This window comes from Triturus cristatus, chromosome 1_2, assembly GCF_964204655.1.
Source record: "Triturus cristatus chromosome 1_2, aTriCri1.1, whole genome shotgun sequence".
Classification (NCBI taxonomy): Eukaryota; Metazoa; Chordata; class Amphibia; order Caudata; family Salamandridae; genus Triturus; species Triturus cristatus.
The window spans coordinates 195,854,163-195,879,901 of NC_140580.1; the positions used below are offsets into that span (position 1 = coordinate 195,854,163).

Consider the following 25,739-nt stretch of genomic DNA (forward strand, 5'->3'; position numbering starts at 1 on the left):
TGTTAGCCAGCAGAGAAGGCCCTTGCCATGGCAGCCTCTTATCTCAAGCACCAACACCTAAATGTGGCAGATGGACTGCAGACAGCTCAATGTAGTTCTTGGGACTGCCACCGCCGCGGGTGGAGGAAATACTGATCTAAATCAGACCCCTCCGTCTGGAAATTCCATCTCTCTCAATGTTTTTAGGTATTCTGGTCACATGCAAGATTAGCAGCTTAATGTTCAGTTCTGCCCATGCAGTTCAATACTTGCAAACTATGGGGTCTATTAGGATGGCAGGCAGATGGCCGCCGCCGGTCCGGCGGTGTAACCGCCGGACCGGCTGCGGCCATCCACCTGCCATCGAATCCCGGAAAACTGCCGGTCCGATTAGCATCGCGGTCGTGACTGCCGTAGTGTGATTTTCCGCCCGCCACTTTTCCGCCGGTTGCAGTCCGCCCGCTTGCCTTGCGGGCGGAGCTGGACCGCTACAATTGTTGCGGATCAGGCCAAGCACCGGCGGCACGATTATGATGCCAGCGGTAGCCAGCCTTTCCGCTGCGGTGGAACCGCCATGAAAAGGGTGGCAGAGACATTTTCCGGGGGGCCCTTGCGGGCCACCAATGTGTTGTGGGGGAGTGTGGGTGCACTGGGGGAAAACCATGTCCCTGTATCAGGTGGCAGGCACTGTGCAATGCCTGCCACGCAGTGCAGTGACATGCATGACATGCTCCTTTTCACACCACGGCGGTGCTGCTGGCAGAAGCAACCGCCGCAATGTTAATCACCAGAATCCGACCGCCGTGGTCGGATTTCTACTGCGGAGCATCCTAATTGGACCGGCGGTTATGCCGCGGCCCTTGCGGGTGGTCTTTTCCCGCTACCATGGCGGTCGGGGAGATTTTCCGACCTCCATCCTAATAGACCCCTATGTCTCTCTTGTCCAACACTCAGTAAATAAGAATACCATTCCAACTGCATACTGATTGCCTCAAATGTTACTAGATTTTCCATAAGTACCTCGCACTAACACTGGAATTCAATTGATTGCATAGAATGTTTATTCTGATGCCCAGGGCAGGTTTTGGTAGCTCCACCCATGTTTGGCTTCTGTGGTTTGGAGACATTTGTGGACCTACCTCACTATTGTAATCAGCAAGTGCTGCTTTTGAACCAACATTACACATAATGTACATATTGTACAGTGATTAGAAATAAGGAAAGAAGAAGATTATTGTGCATGTTGGATGAAAATTAATAGCTTGCAACATCTTGATATACTTCATATGAAAACCACTTGTGAAGAAAGCCCATGTGGTGTGTAACCTTCATATTCATTATTATTGTATTTCAGATGTAATTCGCACACAAAAGGTCACAAGTAGGCATGAAATGACTCAGAATTGACTGAAGCAATTTCAGACAGAAAGGGATCAGTAATTAATAAAAATATACAGGCTGCTACAATTAGATCAAATGTTAGTAAGGAAGCATATTGTGATTTTAGGAGACAGAATTAGAAATGGAGTGGTGGTATCCCTGAGACAAGAGGAGGGAAGGGCAAGCAAGACTTGCAAAGGGAGATAATGGCCACATGTTGTCCACAAATGCACAGTCGTATGTGAAATAGATTGAAAGCATAAACTATGTGTTTAACTCTTATTTGGCTAGGTGACATGCAAGGATGGAGACAACCTTGAGCTGCTCCACATGTTAAAGAAAATAAAATGTATAAGCAAACAGGCCCAGGTATATTTCAAATTAACACTACTTTGAGAGGTATATTTCCACATACAAATAATGGGGCATATCTATTATTTTATTCAACACAGCGCAGCAAGGGAACATTGCTTGAAACGGAGAGAGTAAAAATTATCTATACTTACAAAGATATGAAACATTCCTGTTCTCTCCTTGCACTGGTGCTCTGTGTGCTGCCTATCCAATGCAGGCACCCTTTCATCATGGTGCAAGGATACCAGCATTATGGGTAGGATTGTTTTTGTGCAGGAAGGTACACCTTCCTGCACAAAACAATCTAAGGAGGCATTGCCTCTTTACATGTGTACAGCACACATGGAAAAAGGGAAGTAATTAGGAGAAATACAGATATTTATACACTATTTCGGCACAAAGGTTTACACGTCTCTATAAATCTGAGTTTGCGTCAAAATACATGGATGGATGCATGGAAACACCCTTGCTCCATCCATGTAATACCTACCCAATGCAAAGTAACGGAAGGCAGCACTATGCAATGCTTTGCGTTACTTTGTATTTACTGAACAACACAAAGTGACTTTGTGTGGCTTAGTAAATGCCAACATTGATTTTGCATCTGGGCTGCACCACAAAAGCGATGCCATTCTGAGCAAAATCATAGTAAATTTGGGCCAAAAATGTCCAGAGCTTCTGGAATGTCACAATCACAAGGAAAAGGCACTTTAGTAGTCAGTATCTTGTTGGAATGACCTGTGTAGACAAGAAAATAATACAGCCACCGAGTACAAAACCTAGGATATGCTAGTTTAATTACTTCAAATTAAGACTGCCCTGCCAGAGTGGAAATATTTTGGATATTAATAGTCCAGTGAACAAAGATTTATGCTGGAGAAAATCTTAATACGATTTCTGACATGAATGAGTACTGTCCTAAACAGCAGTAAAGGTATGGAATATTGAGTAGGGAATATTGATTTGCTAGAATTGTGTGGCTAAAATATTGATGATCAAACTATCGACAAATGGCAGGCTTGCAGCTATTATTGGGGGCCCTCAAAAAAATCTGTTATTACCACAGATCATCCAGTCTTTGTTAAAAGCATGGGAACATTGGCACTATTACCTTCCACCGGCATTTGGAAGGCTTCTGTGTAGTTGAAGATCTATTGCTTGCTATCAGACATCTTCTTTACATTTGTGAGACTGTGTATCATTTTGTGGAATCCCTTTCTTTGTCAGTGTAATTTTTGTCACACAGCTTACTCAGAAACATTTGAACTCTACTGAATATGCTGATCCTCCAGTCGATGTAAGAGATTTCATTCACACTATTTACATGCTGAGCCCTGTAAATCAGACATTAATGGTGTCTGAGTCTGCCAGTCTGTACAAAATTCTGGCTTACCAAAAATGTCAAACCACAAAAAGCACTTACCATGTGTACTCTCAGGACAATGCAGCTATAGTACATAGTCTTTGGGTTCCTTAAGTAGACTTTTTTGCTGAAGCTATGCTAGGAAGTAATTCAGCAAGGCACTCACCTTTGAAAACCCCACCTGTACTTCAATGCAGGTATGGTAGGCATTGCCTGATAGTTTGATCAGACAGGTATTGATGAAGAAAAGTGCAAAAGCAATTCAGTCACATTCACACATTTAAAAACATAGGAAAAAATGTTGTCTACTATGAAATCCTGTACACCTAGGATGGACAAGATGGTTGCAGTGGGGGTAGGAAGCACCTCCCGGGAGCTGGTGGAATGCTGCCAATCGTCACAGCTGCTCAACTGCAGTCATCTGGCAGGAGAGACCTGTGGAGGTGCTGTTGGATTGCTGGAGACATTCACTGTGGTACACTTGGTCCTGCATCTTGCCTTAATGTATAAAGACTATGCGTAGTGTGAATAACCTTATGGAGCATTTCCTTCTCTCTCACAACCGGGTCTTGTAGGCTCCAAGGTGTTTTGATGTCTGTAGGGGTTAAAGTAATGCAGCCATGGGCACAAATAGCTCAGCCTCTGCCTGGATTGGTGTAGGAGCACACTTTTGATGTAGGAGTTCCTGGTACAGGTGGTTGGCCAGTTTGGAATATTTTTCATCCCTGGTGTGGTGGGCAAACAAGCCAAGAGAGGTGACAGCAAGTCAGCATGCAAGGGAGTGGAGCAGGGAGCAGACGTGTGGAGATGGCATCAACAAAGACCTGTCCATGAGGAGGAAGTGGCAAAGGCTGTGAGTGCACGTCACTGGTGCAGGGCTTGGGGACCACCTTGCAGGCCATCCTGCTGCCATGGCATAAGCTTGTGGGAAGAGAGCACCGCACAGACTCACCTCAACGAAATGACCTGTGGAGCAGTCCGTAAGACCCCCTTTCTCTGTTTCAATGGAGTTTGCGTTCAGAGATAGCACCCCATCATTCAACTAGACCGATAACCTTGCAGCCACGTTGGTAGGAAAAAAGGGACCCACTTGTTTTTCTTTTATTTCAGTCTTTCTCTCTGTTTGAGAGTCACCATATATCCTCTCGTCAAAAAGTATCTGCATTTCTTTGTTGTTGTGAGTGGTTGTTATTTTAAACCCATGTAACTGCTCTTTTGTAAACTGCTGGCATACAGTAGTAACTGTTGCTAAGTAAAGTGCTCAGATAACCTTTTGGGGCTTGTCTGTGCTATATAAAACTTCAAATAAATAAACAAAGAACGATATGAAGTCCGATACAAATGAACCAGGTCATATTCCGGGATGGCCTACTGGTATTTCAGCGATCAGAAGCTCAGAGATAAGCGCCCAAGCAACAAGAAGTAAAAATTGACTAACATTCTGTACCAATCCACCAGATAACCCAAATTTAGCAAGGAGACAGCATCCATTACTCGAATCACCCAGCTCTTCAAATGCCTTTGTGCCAGGGCCACAGCATTTTGCCAACCTCAGGCAGTAAATGAATCACTCAATGAACTAGAATAATACCCAACCAATTTTGGCTGGAAAAGCACCACAAGACACAAATGAGCACAATGTAGGCTGTGACCAAATCAATAAAAATACTTATAACCAATCTGAAAACTTGCAATGTCAGATAGGTTCGAAGTCTGGACTTAAGAAACGAATTGCTAGAATAAGCAACCGGACAACTTAAGCACACAGAAGTGGCATGGAAACTCCCTTCTCCACTATACAATCCTTATCTCCACAAGCAAGGAAAAACATAATACATTAGATTGTGTCACTCTCAATTAGGACAGAACAGATCAACCGAAAATCCCCACAAAAAGAGAAGGAAACCACAAACCCCACATCTTCCAAGAGTCATTACCAACCCTCAGAACCAAAACCAGAGACCCAAATGACAAACGCAAACAAACACAGAAGAGAAGGATGTTTGTACCGCCAAGTCTGATCTTCTGGGTCACTCGGTCTGCAACTACAAGCAGAAAAAATCCAGCTGCCTAAAACACAAGGTCAGATCAGAGAAACTGACAAGAAACAAATATTTATCCTATATCTACCTTAGGTCTCATATATACGTGAATCGTAGATAACTCACTTGCGGTTTTTGGATAACTGCTCCATCACAGCGTGCATGCTTTTTAGCAAACAAAATATATCTTGCCTTTGTCAGTGCTTTCTTCTGTACAGAGTACGCTACTGTATGGCAACAGCTTGAACGGGCAAATTTCATGTCCCATGTAAGAGTTCTCTTTCCAGGCCATTAATGTCACTGGAGCACTGCTAGATTCTGAACCAGGACACCTGATTGATGGATTCAAGCCAACACGCAAATATGATTTGAAAAGAAGTGATGGCTAAATTAATTCTGAATCATGACACTGTGATAGATGCACAATTCAGACGCTGACATTGATTTTGAATCCATCTTTTGTACACACATTACATTATGTGGGATTCAATTTCAACCCACAGCAGATGAGCGTCGATTCTCTTTGGAGAAACCTATCTGAGAAAAAGTATTGTTTCAGACAAGTACTGTTCCGATTCATTGATCTGAACTTGCATTAACATGGACAAAAATAATTTGGCAGTTTCTTTCATTTATACATCTGAGAGATTCACTTACTGGAGACATTCTTTTGATGAGCAGCATGTATTATTTCCCTGCGGTATTTGAATGAATTTGATCAATGGCTCATACCTTTGCCAAAGTGAATTAAAACCGCGGAGTCACAAATATAGAAGCGCTACTATTGAAGATGTGCTCAGGCACACTGTGTACACAGCACATTTTATTTATTACCCTGTGTTAATTTTCAAATACCGTTCCATCATGCCCTTAGTTCACGTTGCCATTATTTTATTCCACTGACCTCATACACACTGCAGACTTTCAGACTCGCTGAGAGCGTTATCCTGTGAAAGAGTTTTTTTTTAATGTTATCAGCGTGACTACTCAATTACATGTTTAAAAGGAAAGTCACCCGAATGTTAAACTACATTCTTCCAAATATTTTTTTCAGTAATAATCCGTAGATTTTAGAGACTTCTTTAGGGAAACCTTTTGAAATGATCAATTTCCAGAGCCATTGAGATAGTGAAGTCATAAGCTGCATTATTTTAGGTATGTCTGGACCAGTGTATCTGCACCTCCTCAACGATAAGCTTCACCCTTTGCATTGCTAGATATAGGATGTGTACGGCAACGGAGCACCCTTCCTGTGCAGTGAAAGTACACCCACCTCATTCAGAGTTGGGCAAACCTTCAGTACTTCAACAATGTACTGGGCGGGGTTCTGTGTGGCTATAATAATCTGTCTTTCTCATTCGGCACTCGTGCACCTGTGTCACCCGTGGGTGGGACAGCAACATTTGCAGAACGGTGCCAAAGTTGTGATTTACATTTTCACAAACTTCACTGCTTTCCTGTTTTTTTGATAATCTCAGATTTTTCCTATTTACCAGTTTGCTTGGAAATACCCTCACAAAAGGCGTGGAAGAGGGAGAATGGCTTGCAAAACTATGGATCACATGGAAGGCCTATTTTGGAAAATTAAGTTTGAGAATGCATAAAAAGATGGCGGTCAAAAGTAAATCAGCAAAAAGACATTCATGACAGAGTTGGAGGTATCCAAAGTAGAAATTATTCAATATCTTGGGAAACCAACTGTTGGACTTGGCCCTTTTTGCAGGGTCATCCCAGAACTTTTTGCCTTCCTCCTGTATTTTTTCTGACCTGTTTTTGTTGGTTTTATGACTCTGGGCACTTTACCACTGCTGATCAGTGCTAAAGTGCATATGCTCTCCCTATTGTAAATTGATGTATGGATTAGTGACTCCAGGATTGGGTTATTCAATTTACGTGTCAGACCCTAGTACAGTGCACTGAGTGTGCCCAGGGCTTGTAAATCAAATGCTGCTGGTGGGCTTGTAGCACTGGTTGTGCCACCCACAGAAGCAGCCTGTAAAAGTGTGTCTCAGGTCTTCTATTGCAGAGCCTGTGTGCAGTCTGGGACTGCCACGCTGACTGGGCAAGTGCACCCACTTGCCAGTCCCTAAACCTTCCCTTTTCTTCATATCAGACACCCCTATGGTAGGCCCAAGGGCAGGGTACATTGCAGTATAAGGTAGGACATGCCCTGATGTGTGTGACATGTCCTGATAGTGAATTACAGCCATTTTCGTTTTTTACCATTGCAAGGCTACCTGTTCCCCATAGGCCAGAATGGGCAGTTTGATTATTACATCTTAAAATCCTATCTGACTCAGGGAACCGTGTGGAAATTCGAGTTTAGTGTGCCTGAGCTCAGAATGATAAAATGCATCTTTTGATAAAGTTGGTTTTGACATTCTGTGTTTGAACATACCACTTTTAGAAAGTAGGTATTTTCTTGCCTAACTATCCAAGCCTGCCTCTGCTCGGTTCTGTATTCCTTGTCTGGCGTTTGAGTGACAGGGGCTGGGGGATTCCAGGAGACAGGGTGAGTCAGCACAGGGCTGAATAGAGAGATCTGCATGTAGATGGGTGGGAGGAGTTGCACCTGGGACCTGAATAGGGCTGTGCCTTCCCTCCACAATGCTGGCTCCACCACCTGTGGTGTGTCTGATGACCCTGGCCTGCACTGTGAAAGGAAAGAAGGAGTCATGTCAACAAAGTGCTCCAGGACTCACCAGAACTGGTTTGGACTAGGCAAAGGCCTCTCTGACTTCAGAGAACAAATAGAAACTGTATATAAAAAGGGGGACCCAGACCCCAAAACTTTAGATCACTTTTGGGAACCAAGAAGAAATCTTTGCTGAGGAGAGGAACCAGAGACACTGAGGAGAGACTATCCCTAAGCTTGAGGGATTGGCCTGCAGTGGTTGCCTGAGTGCCAAAGAGAGGAGAGAGGAACTTTGTGTTTACTTTCATCAACTTGTGAAGGATCTCCAAGGGCTTGAGAAAGAGCTTGCCTCCTGTTGAAGTGTTAGGGACAACAGACTTCAACCACCAGCTCCCCAAGAGTCTTTTGGAAGTGCCTGCTGCTGTGCGGGGCTTTCTGAGGGACTGCATGTTGCAAGGAGCTGGAAGTGCGATGCATGAAGAAGAAGCGTGTCACCGAATTGCCGCTGTCCCTTCACAATGGGAAAGCGCCACACATTGCCTGAGAAGAGGATCGACGCCACACCAGATGCAGCCGCATCATCGGAGAAGCGTGTCGCAGCTGCTGTCGTCGCATCGCTGGGAAAGCGTGTCGCCGCTGCAGTTGTCGCATCATTGCCAATGCGCCTCGCATCGCCGGAGAAGAGGATCGACGTCGCATCAGACGCCGCCGCATCACTGGGAAGCGTGTCGCAGGGCCTGTCGCGGCTCAGAAGAATCGTTGAGTCGCCGCATGGCCATCACACGTGCACGCATCGTGTCGCCTCAAGAAGAAGACCCCATCTTTGTCGCATTGTACCGGATCTTCATCGCATCACGGCGTTGAAAGCCGAATCGCCACGGAAGCGCAGTAAGAAACCAACGCATCACCTCCTTAGCAGAGAAGAACCGACGCATCCACTACGCATCAGTAGGGATCCGACACATTACCGTTCTTTCATGTAAGGAACCGACGCATCGCCTTCCCTTCAACACTTTCGTTGTATCACGTTACACATCCTAAGGTACATTGAACTCAAAGTGTCGCATTTTAACATCTAAAGAGAACTAAGTTAATTCTACCATTTTAAGTACAGTATTGTGGATTTTTGTCCTTTATGGTCTTGTGTTAGAACTATATAAAGAATACCTATTTTTATACTACAATTTGTGTGGTTTCCATCTGTAGTGTTGTCACTGGGTTACTGTATGTATTCACAAATGCTTTACACACTGCCTCTGAGATAAGCCTGTCTGCTTGTGCCAAGTTACCAAGGGGGTGAGGCAGGGTTATTTTAGGAGTGTACCCCCTTACCCTGATTAGACGCAAGGGTCCCTATTTGTCAAAGGTACATACCTCTGCCAACTAGAGACCCCCAAATCTAACCCCAACCATGTCATGTGTATGTGTCCAGGAAGGCTCCAGTACCCTCAAAATATTATAAGGCAAACCATTGCACACCAATCTAGTGTAATGCTTCATCATAGGGCGGCATAATTCATTTGAACTTATTTGTGTGAGGAATGGGCTCCCGATTTTCACAGGGTATTTCAGTGACACTGGTATGGGATCCAGAACCGTCGACTAAAAATCTTTGTATTCTTCCAAAGATACTACTTTATTAATGGAATGCTTATAGAGATGATTAAAATAGAGTCAGGATGCAGAGGGGCGTTATTCCTCCAGAATCATACAAGTCAACCTGTTTCAGCCATTATGTTCCCTTAGAATGAGGTGTCCTTGCCTCTATCAGGACTGGGATCCCTGAATAATATGCCAAATCATTCATACAGCATGCATCAAACAGTTATAGTCGTTATGCCTCGATAGCATCAATGTATATATGTGTTTTGTATCTCTGAATAGTGTGGTCTCTATCTTAGAGGGGATCAATGCCTCATGGAGCCCCAGATTTGTTAAAGAGCACTCCCTGCCTTGAACCTGTGCATTGTGTGTGTACTTTAAATCTTAATGGTAACCGGGGGTGCTGTGTCTTTAGAGAAGTGAGGGCCCATAAGACTCGTAGTTGTTCATAACTTCATATGCATGTGACATGGGTGAGTAAAAAGTAAACCACAACTACATTCATATTATAACCACTGTGCAAACGTCACTATATAAAGTACAAAATATCAAAATAAAGGACATGCATCGAAATTAATTTAATTGCAATACATTTTTAATAAGTATCCTCACTACTTTGATATTTTATGAAAATGTATGGATGAGATAGTGACCCCTTAACACCTCTGAGGGCGAAATATTACAATAATAGGGAAGGAGTGGGTGCATTTGTACACAACATTCTGCCTCCGATGAAAAGAGTATGCATGCTATGGTGCATATTGATGATAGTATGGTGCAATGATCTTTTTTCATCACTGTGTGGTTAACCCTTAGTTGAAGCTTGAAGAGCGAGGAGACTAGGAATGTGCTTAGTTAAAAGGCCGGCTTGGCAGGCATTCGTCAAAGTACGTATGAGGCAAGTAGCCGCGGGACATACATCACACATCTATGCCTCACACTTATCAGAGGTGCAGCTTTGGCCATTGAGCTGGAAAACATTGCCGTCCAAAAATTAGGTCCTTTGCATTTTATTTACTAATCTATCTCATTTGGAGGGTGGTATTCAATGAGAACAGAACTGTTTCTTACCTATGTGCTATTTTTGTCTTTTCCTCTAAAATATGCCCTATTTATGCTGTCTGTGTTTGTTTGGTTCTAGAGATGAGGCGTTGGTTCCTATGATGTCCATTTTGGTGTGATATTACTTTAATTGAGTACAATATTTTAATTCACTAGAAGCTACCATATAAATATAGGATGGAAAATGCTGAAACTAAACTTTATTTCCAAATGTATAACAAAGTTATAAGTACATATATTTTCATAATCTTTTACACTAAAGTCAAAAGAGCGGTAAAGCAGGGTGTTGTTCTTCAGGCACTGTTCCCTGAAGAGGTCTCATGCTATTGGCGAGATTGTCCACAGGGGTAAACCACGAGTGCAGCTCGTTCATCATAGTAATCCTAAACCGCACTGTGAAACACACTGTGCCCATGCTATGCAACAAGCCGTGTCCTCAGTTAACTGGGTTGAGAGCATGTAAAGCCCCTTTGGCTATGTGTACCCATAACCCGAGATTATTCTGCCTTGTGACCACAGGGAAGTGATAGGGAGGGAGGCAGTGACAGGTCTCAATGATCCACAGCCATGCCTGTGTTCCTATCTGGCTGTAACTGCAGTGCCACAGAGGCTGAGAAGCTAGCAAGAGATCCTTGAACAGCTCTTAGCTCAGCACAGCCTGGTCCTTACTGCAAGTGTAACTATCTGACTTGCTTCAGCAGCGATCTGACTGATTACCACTTATTTTCCTAACTTAGATCTAAACTTTTAAGTTCAAAAAATGTATTCCTTTAACATTTGGAGTTGCTTCATGTTAGGGTGTATAACTACACTGAGCAACCTTTATTATAACTGATAGTTTTAAACATTAACTTAGAAACATGATGAATCAACTCTCATCCTGCAATCACAACAATTTTATTAGTGGCCCTTTCGAAAAGTTAGCTTTCTTTAGCCTCCTAATAGTAAAGGGAAAGAGGTGGCGAACAGGGGCAGGACGATCTTTGGGACGGGCCCCACAACAAGTGTTTCTCTGGGCCCCATCAAAGCTTCTGACTGGCCTCACATTTTAAGAGAGATACCTGCATCTAAAAAAGAAAAACTTGTATTACATTCTCCCTCCCAATATGGGAAGCAGTAACAAACTAAAGCTTTAGAATACATTCAGCTTCTAATTCTTCTACACAAACTATATATGTGCTGGATTTGTTTATTGGGGTGATTTGAATATAGTGAGAACACATTTCAGAAAATATAAATATAGTGGTTTGATGAATGATGAACAGGTCTTGTTTTGTGTAACATAGAGGCTCATTTGTAGGTATCTTTGTTTCCCCACTATTGAATCCTCGAGTGGAATGTCTAGTTATGACACTTAAGCACACCAACCAATCGCACTGCTCTAAACGTCAAGCCCTATGCATGACAATGCGCTTGTGCAAGAAGTGTTTTTTAAATTTTTAGACCACTGTTAGTCGCATCCTTCCCTCCGAACTTGCAGTCTATTTGTCTTGTATATAACACCCTCCATGGAGACAGTTCCAGTTACTTCTTCAGCATTTATCATGATACTGTGAAGGGGACTTTGTCTATGCCTATCTGTGATGCACCTATTCAGCAAGCTTTTAAACATTGCACTGTTGATGTGTCTATATGGGAGTATGGTAAAGTTTCCACTGCTGCGTTCCATGTTGTGTGTGCTCTCTGATGGAAGCTTACAGTCCTGGTACCCATGTTTCACTGCTACTGACTGTATATAAGTATGTGGTAAGAGATGCATAAACTGCTGGCCGGACGGTGACTCGTCATTGTCGATAATATACCTGTTCTGGATTTAAACAAAATATACTGTTGCTGCCAATATCTGCTGTAAGGCAATCTTGAGATGCTGTTGCGCACTGATGTACCTTTTCTGTGTGTAGAAGTTTAGGAAAAAAATCACATTAGACATTCCAAATCTATAGGCTTTATAAATGCTTACAATATTTTGTATTCACAAGTATCCTTGAAATGTACGCTAATTCCAAGTTAAACATTTACTAGATGCAATCTCTATTAACCAATTGTTGCAGTCTGTCATTTAGCATTTCAGAAGTCTATTTTATTTTCTCTAGTTGTAATTGAATGTGTTAACAATTTTTTTAGTGGCTCTGGAAGGCATTTGTTTCACTGACAAATCAAAAAACATACATTCAATTGTGAGGAATCTTTACAGTTAATATGTTTGGTTGCAGATATTCTTTTTAACCATACTTAATTTCTCAAATGTACAGAAAGTAATCAGCGCTCTGTGTAGAATAATTGTTTTGTTATATTCACAATATAAAAATGAAATGATGGCCTGTATAATAGTATCATTACCACTGGAGAATGATAAACAGAAGAATAAGACTTAATATTCAACCAATGGCTTTACTCTTAGAAAATGTGTTTTAATTCAGACACAACTAAATACGAAGCATATAATTACAAATGTAGACTAAGAAAACCAGATTTCTCTTTTCACTCCTTAAATGAAGATCTGTGAAAGGTTGTCTTTCAGAGTTAAACAAAGTAAAGCCACTCCCAACGGTGTTTATCATAGAATTTACAATGTAAAATCCCTTCATTGTGCATGTATTACGTATTTACAACACAAAACGTCTTCCTATTGCATTTGTAATATGGCTGGCAATGTACAAAACATTATTGGAGCTAACATTAACATAAAGTACACCCCTTTAGCACTTGACCATCAGGACAGCAAGGCAGAACATTTCAACTAGGTTTTCTCAGAAAGGTGGTGTAGGAAAGAAACTTAAAACACCACCGGCACACAATCACACTTAATGCGTCATCATTTAGAAAATGTGTTTACTTTTAAAAAGATAAGGTACTTTCATTCACACACAAATAAATTCTAAGCATAAAATTGCAATGTACACAATGGAAACCAAATCTGGTGTTTGTCCCAGAGTTCAATGTACAAATCCTTCTTATTGCATTTATGAAAGTCCTACCTCATGTATCAAAGGATTATACAATGCAAAGCCACTTCTATTGTATTTGACACTATATTTACATTAACAATGTCTTTATCGTTTGAGAGAAATGCAACCACTCAGAGGAGGGCTTACACAATGTCTTTTCAAACAAAACCCATAGAATTGAAGATCAAGAAAGGGATGCCGCTGTGTCTATTTTGCTATTGGACCCAAACTGTGCACCGAGTGCACCCCTCTAGTAATTGACTAAAAGGGTAAGAAGGGGGAGCAGTTGAAGTCTTAATTAGCATACAGTACCAATTAATAAATTAATGCCAAGTTAGTGCCTTACTTTTAAAAGAAAAGCACTTTCAAACATACCCAGCTAAATACCAAACATAAAATTACCAATGCGCACAAGGAAAACCATAATGCTCTAGCTTCTCCTGTGCTAGAGCTTTTAAAAGAACGTAATCAATGTAAACTCCTGATTGAAATATTTTTTACAGAGTTTGCAATGTAACATACCTTCCTACATTGTTGGCAAGGAGTTAACAATGTATAACTCCTGTCTATCTAATTTTTCATCGTTTTCACAATGTAAAACCCCTGCTCACTTCATTTTTCTGAGAGTTCCCAAAGTAAAAATCCCTTTGTACTGTATTTGACCCTGTGTAACAACATGAAAAGAGATTTCTTACTGCATTTTACATCTGCATTAATAATATCTCCAGCAGTTATGAGCAACAGACCTACTAAATAGGTGGGCTATCCCACTGCTACCTTTCTCCGGATACTGTTTTTTTTTTTTTAAACCTATTTATTGCGTGGTCCGTGACAGATAGCTAATGGCACCTGGCCAGACAATGGAGTAGGAAGTTGGGTGCTGCAGAATATACATGTGCTTTGTTCATAGATTGTGTGGAGACTAAAATTCAAGGAAGAACCGTTCCATGGATGGCTTTTTGTTGTGTATTTAAATGCCAATATGGCTCTGCATGTTTGCAATCCGAGCAGCCCGTGTAGGAAAGAGCGGTGGGGCCAGGTGGGGGGGGGGGGCAGATTTCAACAGACGATGACAAGGGAAGATTAATTGTTTATTTAATTTCCACTCGTGGTCGGCTGTCAAAATCCCGCCACCCCACCCAGCCCACCACTCCACCGCCCTTACCTGCATGATGGGGCGCTGATGAGAATAAAGAAACTTGCTTTGCAAAGATGTCATCACATTTTGACCCACTTATGCTCTACTCACGTCATAACTTGATTCTCCACCCCTGGCTCCACCAAAGCTCCATCCACAAAGAGGGGCACAGAAGTAAAGCTGTATTTGATCCACGATCTTCCTTCATCAAAACTCAACCTGATGAGAACAATGAAGAGCCAAAGAACATTTTAGGTATGAAATAAATTAACAACTCGCTCATCAAGTTAGGCTGTTGTGATACAGCGGTCTCACAACAGCCTACCTAGCATGCTGGAAAAAAATCCCGGAACGCTATACAAGGTAAAGTGTGACAGCATCAACAGATCATATTCTTAATCCATGTTCATCAACAGCGGTAAAACACCTGTCTTTGTGACGCAGCGCTCTACTAATCTTTAATAATAGTAAATGGATAAATAGAAAACAACAGACTCCATCCGGATTTGTCAACCTTTTAAAGAAGACTTTGCCTCCATGTGTGTTTCAAGGTTACAGGAGAAAATGTAAGAGAAGAGAAACTAAGGGGGGGGGGGGCGTATATAATACACAGCTAACTACAATGAAACAGTGCACTGTACAGACGTGCAATGCAGAGAAGGTGCAGATAAAGTTTAAAAAGGTTCCAGGACATGTATAGACGTCTTTTAATTAGGGTGCGAACCGGTATTAACTTGGCATACAGAGGAGAAAGGTCACTGCGCCTGGAAACCCCTCGGGTGATTAGCGCGCGCTACAAATACTGCTTGATTGATTGATTGACATGAGGTGGGAGGGGGCTTCAGAGAGAGTCTAATAACTGGGAAGGAAACACAAGTAATGTTTGCAATAATAACTCTTCCAGAATGCTCGAAAGTAGAGACCAGGCACAGTTCGCAACACGTAAAAAATAAATTAGGCAAGCCATTCAAACAGATTTGAAACATACTCGATCAAAAACCAAACCGAAAAAACACAGCCATTTATTTTAAGACATGCACCTGGAAGATTCTGATGGTTCACATACAGGAGATGTCTTGTGGCAAACACCGCCGAAGAAATATTGCACACTGAAGTGTTTTTTGAAGTGACAGGCAAGTATATGATGTCTCCGCGCAGAGCAATCATGAGGAAACTGTTCGTTATGAAGGACAAGGTTTCTATGACCCACAAAATCGGTATTAATCAGAAATAATGAAAAAGTAGTTGCCAGTTAAATGAGCCCTTGCAACACTATTTTCTGTACATGCACTGAGAGTGCTTGAGTGCGAAGAAGGAATTTAAGGGTATTTTATGAGCTTCTTTCATAATGGGTTCAGACGATCAGCCCATTAGTTGAGCTTCAGCATCATAACTACATCAAAATCTGAAGAAGCTGTTGATTGAGAGAGCTCTCTCAGCTGTGGCGCCACGACGCAGGCGGAAAACCTGAAGCCAGCAGGCACGCGCACTTGGGAACGCGGCTCTACGTAGGAAGGGAGCCAGGTCCCAAAGGCTAGAGATAACCATAGGCTAGAAACAAGTAGCGTCCTACAATATTTTGTGTATTATACTGTGTGTGAATGATGCACAGCAATACATTTCACAGGAACCAGAACGCTCACGCCATTCCATGCCCCGTATGCAGACATGGAGAGGCTTATTTACAAACCCCTTGCGCCGCCGGTACGTCACTTTTCCCCATGTTAAAAGTGACGCACCTGTGACGCAATGGGCTTGTAAATAAGCCACAGAGTGTTACTTTTTGTCAGCTGAGAAGATAGAATGTCCTTACCATAAATGTCGAACAGGTAGGGATGTGTGTTTCATCGCTACAAGAGCTCCTCCCCAGTCTAGATACCAAACGTTGTACTCTTCTTCAAAAATCTAGGGAACATAGAACACATATGGATGCCATGTAAATTATAAGGGGATCTTAGACAAAATCAACTAGCCCAGCTGGTTGTTTCTCGACACATCTTAACTCCATGATTTTTGCGCATGCACTCAACTGACCAATTCAGGGGCATAACGGAGCCCCCTGCTGCCCCTTCGGCGCAGGGGTACCCCCAACACTCCAGGGAGGTCCCTACTCTATGAAGGGGGCCCCGTTCAGCCCAAGGCCAATGAATATCTGTGGGACATGGGAGAATCTAGGGCCCCTCATCACATTCTGATTCACATTCTGCATTCTCATCATGTTCCGTTATTCTACTTGCCCAGTTTTCTGTGTTTGTGGAACCAAATGGGTACATTATTCTGTCCAACTCCTCTTTCTTGCCACAAGAATAATCATTATAAATTGTACTGATTGCTTTGCTGAAATTGTTTTTCAAGCCATGTAGGGATGGACTGATCACCGTCCATAACCTACCCGAGTCTGATGTTGAGAAGAGACCAGGCACTGTGCCCAGCCCAAGCAGGCGGCCAATCCCCACTGTTCACAACTTTCATGAATTCCTGGGTTCCTGACAGCAGAGTCTCAGCTGGCCCCTCTGTCAGACATTCTTGACCCAGTTGCCAGTCCACAGCATGTTAGATGCTCAAATTGGCAATACACCTTCTTTTTTTGAATGGGACATCAAGCACTGATTTTTCCTGTGTGTAACTGCCATGTGAGGCACTGGGGACACAAGAAGGAAAATAAAATAATGTCGATGCATAGGAATCATGGGCCAGATGCACGACCATCGGGGCTTGCGACTCGCAAATCGTGATTTTTAGCGACTCGTGAGTCGCAAAACCTTATGCACAACCGTGTCTGGGACACTATTTGTGATTCCCAAATGCATCGCAAGGTACCTGCCTCATTAACATTCATGAGGCAGGTCGCAATTTGCAACACATTGGGAATGGCCTACACTCACAGGGATGGTGGGCTGATAGGGTCCACAGACCATCATGTCTGTGACTGCTTTTAAATGAAGCATTTTTATTTAAATGCAGCCCATTTTCCTTAAAGGAAAATTGGATTCTCTTAAAAAATATAAATGAAATGTTTTCTTTTCATTTTGTCAGAGTGAGCAGTGGTCTGTGGGACTACTGCCTGCTGGGAAAAAATGTTGGCGCCCCCATTCACAAAGGGAAAGGGGTCCCGAACCCCTTCCTGTTGGATGGCTTACCACCAAATTGAAATTGGTGGTAAACTGCTAATGTTTTGCAGCAGCATTCATGGTTGCAAAACATTACTCCATACCAGTGTGACTCGCTATTAGGAAGGGACGCCCTGGGCATGTCCCTTCCTTATAGCGAATCTCAAACCCTATTTTGCGAGTCGCTAATAGGCTACCGACTTGCAAAATAGGGTTGGCCCATCTGAAAATGCATTTTACCAGTTAAATGCATCGCACATCTGGCCCCAAAACTCCCTGGTAGTGACAGACTTTAATTTATTTCTTTTTCAGAAACATACATTTTCTTTTGGAGTTAGTTTCTGAAAATGAAAAAGAATACTTTGGGGCCCACTCAGGGTTCTATTTCTGAGCAAGGCATCCACCATAAAGGCGGATGCACTTTCAGCAAAGAGATCTCTGACAGGGAGGTATGGATCTCTAAATGCGGCAGCCCTCCTCAGCCGAGGAGATGATTGGAGGCACTCCAGCAGCCAGATGGATTGGCTGGCCAACCGCCAGGCTCTAAATGAGCCCATCCGTCTTTTATGTAATGTAGCCATGCCACAGTCACAGTCTCCAATCTGCTCCAGCTGCTAGTAACTCTCTAGATCATGTTCATGCTAGCAGTCTTCTTCATAGGTCTTTGAGTTCGGGCAAATGGCTTTTTCACAATGGATTAGGGGACAAGATGTCAATATATACTATTTAAGATTTGATTTGACAGATTTTACCAATGGCACTTCATTCAAAACCAGGCACTGGCAGGTATGTCATGGTTCTGTTCCACTTATGAGAATGCCACAACATCGAGGTGCTACTACATAAGAGTAAGTACATAGAAGTTACCACTACAGGTTTCTAACTAGAGGCTGTACTTCATGAGGTGATACATTTGTTCTAATATGGTAAATGGGAATTATACAAATGAAGGTTTTGCAGCGAAAGAAACAATGGGCCACATGCATCAAAGTATTTGGCATCTGCAAATAGTACAAATGCAAAATGGCCTTTCTGAATGTATGAAAGGCTTTGGGATTCACAATTTAGGTAATCGCAGTTTTTAGCAATTACCTAAATTGCTAATGCAAATAGGGAATTGCAATTTGTGAATCCCTAATGCACATGTAAGAAGCCTTTCCTAAATGTGAACTGTGCATTTAGGAAGCGCTATTACCAAATAGCGATTAGGTAAAAATTACTATTTGGTAATCGCAAAATGATTATTTCATACATGTGGCCCAATATCTGTTAATAGCAATTGGAGAGGACCACTGTTTTACTTGCCTGTCGGGCACACTCTGCCACTACCAGATGTACCAGCTTGAAAGGGCCATGAATGACCAGTTTTTGTCCCATTATGGCCCACGGCATCAAAACAAACACCTAACACACTGGCCCTTTCAGGCTGGCCCATCTGGTAGTGCCAGAGTGCCCTCCACACCAGTCCTTTTTTATTTATTTTTTTAAACAATTTTATTGAGATCAGGACAGGAGACCGGGACAACATATAATAATTGATGTTACAGACAATTATACAAATAAATCGAATCGAACAGACAAATCAAAGAAGGGCATATATATACAGATCAGCAATTGTATCAGCTTTGTCCAAATTAACTCAAAAAAAAAAAAAAAAAAACCATTTATGTGTACATCAATCTTTACTTAGAGTTGAGGTGCCCCAGATTCTATTAGTTCTTTGAAGAAATTTGTGACCTCTAATCTTAGCTAGAGAAGTTTCCATAATGTGGATTTCTTTGACAAGAAGCCACCACTCCATCACATGTGGAGGGTTACATGAGATCCAAGTCCTAGCAATAATAAGTCTGGCACAACCAATCAAAATATTAATAAAATCAGTTTGTGAGGCTAAAGAGGAATGATTCAGCAACGGGATGCCGAGCAATACATTAGCCAAGCTTATTGTAATTGGTTGTGTCAAAATCTGCGTGATACCCTGGCTAACTTTAGACCAAAATTCAGTAAGTCGGGGACACGTGAACATCATGTGTTCAAGATTGGCAGCCAACAGGTCGCATTTGGGGCACCTTGTCCGTTCACTACTAGAACTATTACTAGACCATTTTGAGATTTTTTCCGGGGTATAATATAGCTGAAATATCGTTTTATATTGTTGTAAACGTAAGCTGGAAGACTGGACCGAGCGATTAAAACTACTTAGCGAAGATGATATCTGATTAGCTGAGATATTCAGACCCAAACGAGAACTCCATTTGTCCGCAATATTCCCACAGTCGTCCAGTTTAAGCGAGGTAAAAACTTTATAGCCTAAACTAATGAGTGATCTAACCTTAGCAGGATAGAAGCAATTCCATATATCTGAATCTTCAATTTTAAGTAGCTTTATTTTACGTATTAAGTAATCATGTATCTGAATATATTTAAAATGTGCAGCTGAAGGTAGTTTGAAAATTATTCTTAGTGTCTCAAAGGCCAATAGTCCATCATTACCGTAGAGATCTCCAAGTGTTTCAATTCCGGCATCTTTCCACTTGTAAAATATACCATCATGAAAAATGTCCGGAAGACCGGGGTTAGCCCATAAAGGCAGTTGAGGATGGAACAAAGACGTATTGCATTTGGCTAAAATAAGTTGCCAAATTTTAACAGTGTCTCTAATCGTCTTAAATTTTACCCGTTTAAAATAGTTTGGGTCATTAGTTTTGGCTAGAAACATACTGGAGTCCTCGCCCAGGGCGAATTGATAACAATACAGCGCTTGTGTGTTGCGGACAAACAGGCCACGGAGACGACTCAGGAAAGCAGAAAAATAGTATACTCTAAAGTCGGGAAAGGTCAGGCCACCTTGATTAAGAGGTAGTTTAAGAAGATTAATTGACCTACGAGCCTTCTTGTATCCCCAGATGTAACTGCTAAAAATCCCATCGAGCCGTTTAAAGTATGCGTTATTGACGAGAAGAGGTATGGACCTAAATAAATATAAGAATTTAGGTAATATGTTCATTTTGATTAAATTGATCCTACCAACCATACTTAAGGGGACCTTGTGCCATTTTTTAAGAGTTGTAGCAGTTTCTTTAAGAAGAGTCTCGTAATTGAGATTAATTATCTCATTAGTATCTGAAGAAATTTTAATACCAAGGTAAGTGGCTGTTCTGCAAGTCCCTACTATTTGAGTCATCGGTTTGAAGTTCAGAATAACTTGAGTTTTATGTGAGTTGAGTTTATAACCGGAGACTAACCCAAATTTGTTAACCTCCTCGGTGATTCCCAGTATAGCTAACGGTATATTGGTTGAATAAACCGCGATATCATCGGCATACGCCGTTATTTTTAGTTGTTTCTGACCGTGTACCCTCCACACCAGTCCAACCTTGGAGAGGACGGATATCTAGCAGTAAGAAAAAATATTTTAATTTCAGTAGAATACTTCTGTGTGGTACACAAAGGCAGACAAAGTTTTTGTGCACCATTATTAGACACACCTCACATGCACTTGAAATGAATAAATTTAGTATTTATTCATTTATAATTGCAATTACCAAAACTGCATAGTATTGGCACTAAATAACTACATTTGGAAGTCAGAACAAAATAAGAATGGCACTGTGTTTAACCAGCCCTGTTCCAGTGTTTTTTAAAATGTGAGCATTTACCTGTCTCCACGTGTTGCCACCATCTGACGAGATGAACATGCTGGCATCGGTGTAAGACAACTCAGTGCCAATGTTTCCTGTAAAAGAAGCAGAGCAGTTAAGGAAGAAACCATGAGACATTCATCACCCTTTCAGAGCTTGCCAGAATTGCAGCTTCTTCACTCGCTCTGTTTTTCTACCCTCTATATTGATTCTGAGTGTGTCCATTGTTCTTCTCCGGTTTGCCATTGATTGGTTCCTTCTCTTCCTTTTCAGTAAAACTCGATATTACTGTGTAAAAGTTCTCAAAGAATATAAAACCTAAAGTAAAGCAAGAAATGTCATGTGTAGTGTGAAAACACTCCACGAGGTGTTGCATGATGCGAGCATCAGCAAGCATGTTAGCTCAATGTGTTAAAGACTTACCCCTTAAAAGGAACCGAAATGCAGGTCATATATCATCCTACCAACAGGGCTTAGCTTTCCTTTGTATGAGGTTGTTAAGATGAGTACCATTAAAATGGGTAACAGTCAAACTTGTTATTTACAGCGCTTTGAAATGACAGAAATGACCGCTATATAACAAACATGAATGGCCCTTAACAGTTTCTTAGTTACAACACCCCAAACTGCGAATAAATTCCTCAAACAAACCTGTAAACTACACATATCCCACATTACTCATTTAAATACATGTTCGTTGCTTGGTAAAACAGACCACAAACAAATACTGAGATTTATTCATGGAAATCGCTCATTGCATATGTATGTGTATGTGAGGCTTGGAATCTCTTATTTTGAATGTGTCTATCCCTTTAAAGATGGACAAAGTGAACAAATGACCACCTGCACACCTTAAAAGAACTGAAGTTTGTGACTTCAAAATCTACAATTCTACTTTCGGGTTCTGAGGTTATTTTCACCAGCAGATGGAACTGAGCACTCTGGTCAATCTGCTACTATGGTTGATCTCTCAGAATTCTTTGTTTAGAGCTAGGGACGGAAAAATGAAAAGATAAACAGCAGCGACCGGCGATCTTAAGACATGGCTTTTTGGCCTAGAATAGTTGGCATCCTTCTTGACCATCGGCTACTCGTTTTGTACTGTCCCATGTTATCATAGTCTCTCAGCGCCAGGATACCCGTAGGGTGGCAGATAGCGCTATACAAAAGATTATACAATACAATACAACCCATACGTTTATTTGTCTTCATAAATATTAACAGGGTATTTTCCTGGAAGAACATGTCAATTTACTCCTGACAAAGGTAGGATCCAGTACTTTTCCAAGGTCAGGGTCCATGCTACCATATTTGTCCCTGGTTTGTATTTCTAGTGGTTTTGCCTTGCTTCTGGTTTTCTGCATCAGGATTCTGTTTGGCTCATTTCTCATTATAGTTGCCAGGAGGTGTTTTGTGCCATGCTGATTTCTCCATTTCAATCAAGAGCTACTTGATTACCAAGGAGGCTTTGTTCCCCTGTCATGAGGTTTTCCTCCTACCTGGGACCTTTTTATGAAGGCACAACAATTGGAGTGGATAGAGTAGTGTCGGCACATGCCTATCCTTGAAACAGTTTTTAGCAAACCTATCAATACTATTCACAGCTCTTATGGGCAGGACTGGCTTTATCGCTGGTGGAGCCTAATGTGACAATGTTTGCTGGCACCCCCATCCGTGGTGGATGTCGTGACCACCTCCATTACAGAATCCCTCACCACCACCTTTTAACAGTGCCCCTCAAGTCTACATAACCACTCTCTTTCAGATGCATTTAGGGGAGAGGATGTAGCCTTTTGGCTACAGCAGTCGACTTCAACGCTGAGGAACCGGGTTCGAGTCTCGGCAACGACGCTTAACATCTTGCGATTCTGGGCAAATCACTTTATCTCCCCATGCCTAATAAAAATGAAGGTGTCCTTCTGTAATGAAACTGGTGCTCATGTAAAGTTCTCTGATACCTGATTCGGGTCTAGTTGGCGCTATGTAAAACGCTATAAAAATAATTAAATAAATGTAATTATTTACATAGCATCACTCATACCAGTGTAGGGTGTCAGAGCACTTTACATCACGCAGATTAAAAAGAGACAATCAATCATACGTGTGTAAAGCACTGTATGGGAAATAGTACAGAAGCCAGATGACTATAATGTGTAGGAGTGACATGTCATCCATACTGGTTGGCAGTGTAGTTTGAGAGTGCTTGGTCTGGAGAAGCACAAAATCAGAATTTAAAACAGAACACTATAGCTGGGGGTTCTCTTTAATAATACGAATCCATTTCTACACAAATGAATCCTTTTTGCAACATTAATCTATGCTCTAATCTAAACGTTGCAGTGTGCATGCAGCTCTTTGATTCACTGTTCAATATTAGGAACTTAACTTGTAAACTACAAGGAACAAAAGGTTGACTCTTAGAAAACCAGTAACTCACTGACCTATTTACATTATATGCACTTTGTGATTTGCATGGTACACAGTCTTTGCAGCAGGCATAGTAACCTTATGTGCTAATTTATGATCAGTCAAAACCTCAACTAGACAAAACTCCAATCGCTCTCTAGGAACAACATTAATCACCAGAGTCATCTTGACATTTTTATCACTGCCTGGAAATTGCTGAAGGCAAGGAACACAGCAGCAGGTGGTTTTACAGCCAAAATAAACTTGCAAACTCTGCGCTCCCTGAAGTCAGCACCCAGTGTGGTGGCACCGGTCGCACTGCCCTAGAGCTGACCATGCCTATGGGTGCCCAGATGATTGGGAAAACAACCACTCCCCTGTTTTCCAAGTCAGAGCCAAACTCCCATTATGTATGGAATGCAAGTTGTTTGCACTACGATTTGCAAATAAACAAGTGTTGAAGTAGTACTGGAGTCCGTTCTTCTGTTTATGTGTGCCTTCAGAAAATATAGTTCCATCCAGCCAACACATGCTTAGTCACTACCCACTGACAATGGCTGATGTCACAGACACAAGGGCAAGGCACAGGACAATACACTGCTGTCGAAGGATACTACTTCCCAGATACCTGTAATTAGAGAGCGATACAAACATTATTAGCAAGTGCAATTAAATATGGAAGTGAAGCCCTGATGAAGTCAGCGGGTAACACCCACTGTGACGACATACGTGTTGTTTGGCTGGAAATGAAGGCACAAATCATCAGAATAACTGGATCAGGTACTACTGTGATGCTTATGTTTTTAGAACTAGAGTGGCACAAACCTGCATATTGTACCTTTTAATGAGATATTTGCCACGATTCACATATACTATTCTGTTCAGGTCAGATTGCGGCTACTAGGAGGAGTAGCTCTTTCCTCTGGAAATCAGCAAGGGAACTAAACAGACTTGCTCAGTGTCCAGTCCTTGAAGGAAAATGGAGCAAATATGCTTTTTATTCCATGAAAGTTTTTTTACCAGTTGTATATCACCAGCTTTAGCAGTGATAAATTATTATTGTTTGTATTACACTATTTACTCTTTTCATTTTAACCATCATTGTTGGTAATTTTTTTTTTTTTTTAAAGTCACTGCTCAATCTCTATGGTTCTGTGTTGGAATGATATTGCAATAACACATCTCCCATAATGTTTTAAGAGATGTAGAGTGCCTCCCTTGCCAGCAGCTACTAGGCAATAGTGATTATGTGCAGCATTCCGGATTATGATTATAGTTAGTATACGAATTACATCCCTCTTTACTAGCCTTTTGCACCAAGGGAGCAAAGACTTCCATTCAGGAATAGTTCATAATAAGAAGCAAAGAGAAAACTGGCAGCTATATTTAGATCAACCTCACAAAATTCACAATTACCTATGACAACATCATAAAACCTTTTAATCCGGCAAGCTCTACAGCTATTTCCTTGTAGCATTCACAGTCAGTACTGTGTAAACACCACTAATCCACCACGATTGACATGTATTATTTTTTTTTAATTGGTTAGATCCTTAACAAATTTGTGATGACATATTGAGATTGGTTAAGCAGTAGCCCCACAATAAACTGGTGGGGCTTTAATGCTTCCAAGATGCAGTTTCCCAGCCTCACTTATTGGTTGGGGATCTGATAGGTTTCTGATGGCAGACCCTTAGGTAGCTCTTTAGAATGACACCACTGATCTGGTGGCTCATCTGCCATAGTCTCAGCCAGTCATATCATGGGACGGGCTACACAATGTGAGTTTTCATATGTATGTTACCTTGCGTGGGTACAAGATACAAGGACTCGAGGACCAGGTATGAAAAATATGCAAAGCCTCCATGCTCAAGTAAGTAACTCTCTGGGAACAAGCCCATTGCTTTTTTTTTTTTTTTTAAAGAAAAATGCTCCTGTTTGTTTCTTTTGATGGAAGAAATGCTGAGTTTCTGCCAATACACGGGAGCCAGCAGCCATTACAGCTCGCATTAAAGTGCTCCTCTCATAGAGTTCTGATGAATGCTCTGGCAGGCTGGCGGGTATCCTAGGTTGGTCTAA

General features: G+C 41.8%; 1 protein-coding gene across 1 annotated transcript in view; it reads right to left on the minus strand.

Moving 5' to 3' along the window:
• The window catches only part of SORCS3 (sortilin related VPS10 domain containing receptor 3), a 2,496,310-nt gene that overhangs the window by 439,635 nt on the left and 2,030,936 nt on the right, over positions 1-25,739 (minus strand). Inside the window, exons 12-14 of the mRNA XM_085603452.1 lie at positions 21,273-21,349; positions 16,317-16,408; positions 14,615-14,722 (exon numbers count right to left, since the gene is read on the minus strand). Coding sequence (XP_085459578.1) covers positions 14,615-14,722; positions 16,317-16,408; positions 21,273-21,349 — 277 coding nt within the window. The remainder of the gene's footprint in view (positions 1-14,614; positions 14,723-16,316; positions 16,409-21,272; positions 21,350-25,739) is intronic.